This window comes from Enhydra lutris, unplaced genomic scaffold, assembly GCF_002288905.1.
Source record: "Enhydra lutris kenyoni isolate GAN:26980312 unplaced genomic scaffold, ASM228890v2 scaffoldscaffold24, whole genome shotgun sequence".
Lineage (NCBI taxonomy): Eukaryota > Metazoa > Chordata > Mammalia > Carnivora > Mustelidae > Enhydra > Enhydra lutris.
Genome location: NW_019154108.1, coordinates 31,018,040 through 31,024,806, shown reverse-complemented (window position 1 = coordinate 31,024,806; position 6,767 = coordinate 31,018,040). Strand labels below are relative to the sequence as shown.

Sequence of the window (6,767 nt, the reverse complement as noted above, 5' to 3'; positions counted from 1 at the left end):
CATCGCCAGAGAAAAGCAAGAACCATTGGGACCAGACTTTATTTGACTTCGCTCCCTCCACTGGGCTCCGGGGTCGGCTTACACGTGACTGTGCAGGTGGGACAGGCCAGGACCTCCAGGGACACGGACGGGCCAGGAGGGTGAGAACAACCAATGACTGACATCCGGGGCTCCTCGCTTGTGGAATTGTGCAGAAGGGGTGAAAGGCAGCAGGAGGGCTGGTGTGGACTGCCGCCAATGTCCACACACCCGGGTCAGACCAACAGGCAGCATAGCCACTGCAAAAGAAGAACCCCCGGATGAGCTCCGTGTTCCTCTGGGAGCTGGCACGACTGTGCCAGAGACACCTTCCTGCCTGGTGTGGTGTGACCTGTGATGACTCCATGCTCCCCTGAGCACCTGGGAGCCCTTAACTCAGTCCCAACTCCATGAGCCCTCTCAGCAGGTGGCTTAGGAAAGGCTCAGACTCAAGAGGGGCTTCCACCAACAGGTGTGTGCGTGTGCATCAGTGCACTAGCATGTGTGTGTGTGTGTGTATACACACAATGTCAGGGTCGACACTGAGGTCCGGGTACCTGCCGGTACACCTTCAGGAAGACCTCCCCCACATCATTGGAAATAGGTCACCAACATTCCTGCTGGGTTTGGATCACCTTCTCTGCATTCATCTAAGACATCCGTTCCTGGAAGTCAGCCGTTGAATCGCACCCACCACCCATATTTCCATTCCGATCAGCGAGGAATGGCATCCCAACATGATCTGAGATGAAGGTGTAGCTTTATCTTCAAGATAATAAGGGATGTATGTGTTGGGAAGACCATGGGACAATCCCATTTCTCCCCACAGTTGCCACCCGAGAAGGCACGCTAGAGCCACGTGGAAATAACACAGGTCACTGAGCGAGCCCCACTCGGCACCTGTGACAATCCAGGATCCAAGTCTCATCAGCAAGCCGTTCCCCAGAACCCCAGCCACCTATCTCAGCCAGGGAGAGCCAGACCACGCTGCTCTGGTCCTCGTCCATCAGCCTGAATAGTTCTAGAACTCCAGAGAAGGAAGGAAATTAGACTTCAGGACTGCAGAGAGCTGCCTCTGTCCAGCATCCCGCCACAAGCCCCCTTCCCTGGCCCCACAACCCCCACGTGGCTGTAGGGACTCTGGAAAGCTCCATGTGGCATCCCTCTGTCCCAGGGGACAAGCTCATCATCTCCACCCTCCGAGGCTCTAGAACTTCATTCTTTCCATGGGGCCGGGGGAGGCGGGAGCTGTGGACAGATTGCTGTCACCACTTGGTGGGTGAGCTACTCCCTCCCCTTACTCTGTAGCGGCCCTGCCTTTTCCCGCTAGGACCACCCCCACACCCAGTGAGGAGACCCCTCCCAGAACAGGATGCCTTCACGTGCATCCACAGCCCGAGGTGGCAGAAGCACACACAGCCCTCCTGGGAGCTGACATGGGCTCTGCACATGACCTCCAAACAGACACTAAGACATTCTCCCTCTGGCCCTTTGCTTTTGCTGTTCCTTCCACCTAGAATGTTCTAGCCTCCCCCATCCCTTCCAAACACTCTTACACATCCTTCATTGTAAATCAGGGTTAAACTGGGCCAGAGAGGACAAATGGGTTTTATCACCTGTGGTAAGTCTAAACTGGTGGTGGTGGCTGTGGGGGGGACCACGTTGCTGCAGGAGACAGACCAGAGGTGGAGGGGGAGGGAAGGGATGGAGGAGGGGAGAGGGGAGCCCCCTCACCTGTGAAATGGGGATAACCAGTTCCTTACTGCGAGGGCAGCACTTGCAGCCACCAGCTCCACCAGCGCAGGGGGCCCTGCTCATCATCTCCCTCCCTCTTGCGGGAAAAGTCCAGGAGTCATTAAATCAGGGAAAGGAAAAATTCTGCAACATGCAAAGGATACGTCCATCAAGCTGATGGGATAACATGACTTCTGAGCAAAGCACTTGGTACCCGGTACGCTCCTAGAGGACCGCTAATTCTGTAGGGGCAAGCCCCCACACCTCGTCCTCAGAATGCTCTCACGTGGTCGGGACTACCAGCATCCCCATTTTGTACACGGGGACATGGAGGCCCAGACAGGCTCGATAATTTGCGAGCAGCAGGGGCAGAGCCGGGGTCTAAAGGCAGGCCGTCCAAGGACAGTGCTGACACACTCCTCGCTCACTCCACTTGGAGCTGGCCTCCATCTCACCCGGACCACATCTGGGAGCCAAAGACCCTGCAGCCATCCCCTCGTCTCTCACCCCTTCTCAGCAGAGGGCTGGAGCAGAGAGCAGAGAGCAGAGACCAGTGGGCCAGGGCCCACGCTGTGCTCAACCCCAGCCTGACGACTCTCCAGGGCCCAAGCTGCCTCCTTCTTGCATCCTGAATCTCAACCCAGTCCCGGCCCTCGTTCCACCAGTGGGAAGCCTCCAGCAGCCTGTCCTCGCCCATGTCCCCATCCCCACCCTTACCCCAGTCCCTGTCCCCATCCCATCCCCATCCCTGTCCCCATCCCTGTCCCCATCCCCACCCTCACCCCAGTCCTCATCCCCATCTGTCTCCCAATCCCTACCCTCATTCCAGTCCCAGTCCTATCTGCATCCCTGCCCTTGTCCCCACCCCAGTCCCCGTCCCCACCCCAATCCCCGTCCCAGCCTCCACTGTCATCCCAGTCCCCGTCCCCACCCCAATCCCCATCCTAGTCCCCACCCTCTTCCCATCCATCCCCATCCTGGGCCAGACAAGAAGCCAGGCCCTGGGAGTCAGAGCTATGGCTCCAATGTGCACTGTCCCACAGCATCAACCTGGTACTTTTGTGGGGCGATGCCACTGGTCGAGTGACCCTCTGCCCGGCTTTTCCTCCAAAGAACCCCCCAACACCTTCTTGCAGCATCAGCCCTACCCCCCGCATCCCTGCTGGACACCCTCAGGCCCCCAGGGCCAGAGTTCACAGGCCCCTTCTCCTCTACATCTGCACCCACTGAACTCCTGACGCCCTCGCCCCCCTTGCCCCTACTTGGCATTACTCAGGCTCCCACGAATTTTCTGGAAAGCGCCAAGGAAGAACTTACCTTTGGAAAAGGCCTCATTCAGAAGCATCCTGAGCTCATGGGCACCGATCTCAGAATCCTAGAAAGAGGAACCCAAAAGCGAGTCATGCCAGATCCTGGCAAATTTCCAGGGTGTGAGGCTGATGTGGACCAGACAGCATGTGCAAGGGCCCTGGGGCATCTTTAGAAACTCTAGTTCTTAGCTTCCCTGGGCTTCCCCATGGCCTGGTGAGAATGTGGTGATGGGCGGGACCAGGAGCCACATGCCTGCTGCCCAGGGTCCTCACATCCTCAGAATCACGTGGCCTCCTTCATGGAGCAAGGACCTGTGGTTTTGTAAACTTGTGAACACCATACACATGCACGGTGAACATGTCATCCCATGTGATGTGATTCCTGCAGGTTCACAGCCGCCAAGCTAACACGGTCCTGCCGAAAACACCCGCTCCTCCCCTCGGCATCTCAGGTGGGAGCCCCCCAAACTGGGCGTGGGGGTGTTGAGGAAGATTTCTCGAGCGTGCCAGAGGGAAGGTTCGCCATTTAACCCTCAGATGGGGACAGACCTCGGGCAAGACACACGAGGTGCAGAGAAGGGCACGGGGCTGGTGTCTGGTTCCAAGTGACCGTGTGATGTCAACCGTGTCTCTTCCCCTGTGACCTGTGTTTTCATCCTTTGTACCAGTGGCCTCACCACCCGATCCCTGGCAGGCCCCCGGGAGCAACAAGGGGAGGGCTCTGCAGAGCCCCCTGGGCGCCCACATGAAGACCTCAGGACCCTCTGCACAGCATCCGGACCAAGCAAGCTGCCCCCTTGCCCGTGGGAAAGAGCCTGTGTTCAGACCTTGGCCTGGCCTTCTGGAGGCCACGTGTGGCCGTCTGCTAAACCACAGCGAGGAGCCCACAGGGCAGGGGAGGGGGGACAGGTGCCTGACGGCGGACACGGAGACAGGCTCTTTGTTCGTTGTACTTGATGTTCTCAATAAAACATGACCCTCGGCAGCCAAGGCAACAGGCTCGTTAGTGAAAACACTGGTTTGAGCATCAAATAAGACAGAAACTGACTCATTTTTGCAGGAGCTCCTTCAATAGGAAAGAACTGGGTGTGCAGTTTCATTTCCTGCAAAAGGAACCTGACATGCTTTCTTCGATTCCATTTTCCACCCCGAACTTCCCCAGAGTGGACAGTATTGTTTTTCCTCTTCTGTTAAGGACCGAACAATTGTGCCTTCAAATCCCTGTGTGGGAGCCTGAGCCCAGCGTGATGGTCTCAGGAGGGGCGTCAGCGGGAGGTGACCAGGCCCCAAGTGAGAGTGGAGCTCCCATGGTGGGATCAGTGCCCTTGCAAAGGGGCCTCAGAGCCCCCTCACCCCTCTCTGCACCAGGAGGGCACATGGGGAGGCTGTCTGCTGCCAGGAAGGGGCTCAGCCCAGAACCAGACCCCTTGCACCAGAGCTGGGATGTTCAGGCCTGCAGTTTAGAGGTCCATCCACAGTGCTCCGTGTAGCAGCCGGAGCTGAGACACGAGCCAAGGCCCTGGGGTACAACCCAGTACCCTCCAGAGAGCAGTGCACATGCTCTACTTACATGTGGCCCCCACAGGCCTGGAACTGTGATAAACCCAAGTCCTCACACAGCACGGGGCTGACAGGGGCAGGGGCACCATGTGCCCAAGCACTGCTGGCACCAGACCGCCCTGAAGCCTGCAGTTGAGGGCAGGCGAGCGGCAGCCGGCGTGAGGGAGCTGCCTTCTCCCACCTCAGAAGCGTATTGATTGAGGGATGTCTCACCACCCTGCTCCTGGATTTCCTGCTTTCTCAAGAGTCCGTCAATGCAGCAAGAGACGCAACCTTGGGACCATCGTTGTCCCCACAGTGCAGAGAGAGACCAGAGCTAAGACAGGAGGACGCCGCTCGCCCTTCGTGCCCAAGGAGATGCCAGGGGACAGAGGTTGAAGCAGCCCGAGGTCTTCGCCACCTCCTGCCCGTGGGGGAGGTTGTGGTGGCCCCACTCACCTTCCCCGCAGGCTTCCCCAGAAGGCTCCCGAGCTGGCCGTCCTCCTGGTGCACCTTGCTGGGGTGCAGCTGGCAGGAAGCACAAAGCAGAGTTAGCAGGGGATCACTGGGTCACTGGGAGAATGAGGATTTCTCGTCCATCACTCCCTGTTCCTATCGCACACACCCACCCCTGCCGGCGTTGGCTCCCTGGGGTGGGGGGCGGCCTTCCCTCTCTGATGTGGGGAGGCGATCCCACCAGCCCTGAGTTTCCAGCTTCAACCTGGAATTGCTTCAGAGAAGGACAGAACTGACAGCAGAGAATCACTGTCCTGGCCTGGGGGCCACTCCAGAGACACCCCAGAGACCCTCCGGGAGACTGTGAACCCCAGAAACCACATGAACATGCTGAGTAGTGCTGACGCGTGTTTTCTTAGTGTTCCTCAGACTCTCAAATAGCCACAGGATTTAAAGTAATTGGGTCACAGCCTAGCAGATGCAGCAGAAGTCAGAGCCAGAAGACGGAGGTTGGACACGGGAGGAGCCACGCAGCAGATTCTGCCCAGGCTCCCAGGACCCTCCCTCAGTCTGTGGTTGAATGAGGGGTCTGCTCCGTGGCGTCTCTTCCAGAAGCAAACGCCAGCTGATAGGGGTCAAAGTCCCAAAGGCCTGGTACACCACAGTGCCAGAGCATCTGTTCTGAGAGATCTCATACCTCATGTGGTTTTCCAGCCACCACATCCCCCATCTCCCTGGAGCACAAAGAAAGGAGAAAAACAAATACGGTAAATAAACAGTACAGATGATCAAGTTCTTCCAGGAAGCATTTCACTTTTCCGAAGCATTGGCTTCCCACCCAAGACCCTCAGTCACTACTGGCACCAAACCACACAGACTGAATCCTGACCCTTATCCCTCCCTTCCCTCCCAACCCCCAGCAACCCCCCTCCAACAGGGATTTGTCACCAGTCAAGAGCTGCCCCCTTCATAGAACCTGAAATGTTCGCCTTGGTGGCCACACTCTGAGGGATTCTCTCTCACCACTGGGGGACCCAGTTCTGGGAATCCCTATAGACACGGCCTCTGGACAATGAGCCAGCAAGCCCCCAGGTTGTGTGTGCAAACACGCACAGGGTGTGTGGTATGATGTGCATGTATATGTAGGTGTGCGGTGGGGGGGGTATGCATGGGTGTGGCATGTGCACGCGTGTGTGCATGGGTTTATCATGTGTGCAGAAGAAGTGGCCCCCCTCTCTGGACCCCACTCACTGGGCCCAGGGGCCGTCCCTACTGGAGGGAGACCCTCTGCCCAGCATTGAACAGTTGGAAGCAAACAGCCTGGGGTCCCACAGACCCGCGGGGGCAGGAAGGGGACACTGAGCAGAAGACCCGTGGGAACGGGGAGTTTACAGATCCTGTCTGGGACGCGGCAGCTCTGACCCAGGCCCTGAACCTTCCAGGCCACGCGTTGCCTCCCCACTTGGACCCTCAGCCCAGACAGCACCGCGGAGGGACAGGGCGTGCACAGGGCCGCGGCCTTCCGCGAGAACACCCTTAGGCAGAAGTCTCCGTCCTGTACTCCCCCGGGGGCAGACACCTCCCACGGGCTGGCATGGCCGCTGCAGCACGCAGAGGGCTGGCGGCCCAGGAAGAGGTTCTGGCCCAGGGGCGTGTCGTGCGGTTCTGAAGCTGAGCAAAGCAGAGCAGAGTCAGTGTCCCTCGGAATCA

The 6,767-nt window shown here is 58.3% G+C and overlaps 1 protein-coding gene across 1 annotated transcript in view; it reads right to left on the bottom strand.

Annotated features, from left to right (window-relative positions):
* Window positions 1-254: 254 nt before the first annotated feature.
* The window catches only part of LOC111150705 (calpain-8-like), a 33,716-nt gene continuing 27,203 nt past the window's right edge, over window positions 255-6,767 (bottom strand). Inside the window, 6 exon segments of the mRNA XM_022508247.1 lie at window positions 255-280; window positions 983-1,039; window positions 3,070-3,127; window positions 5,061-5,129; window positions 5,755-5,791; window positions 6,566-6,728. Of these exon segments, the coding sequence (XP_022363955.1) occupies window positions 255-280; window positions 983-1,039; window positions 3,070-3,127; window positions 5,061-5,129; window positions 5,755-5,791; window positions 6,566-6,728 (410 nt within the window).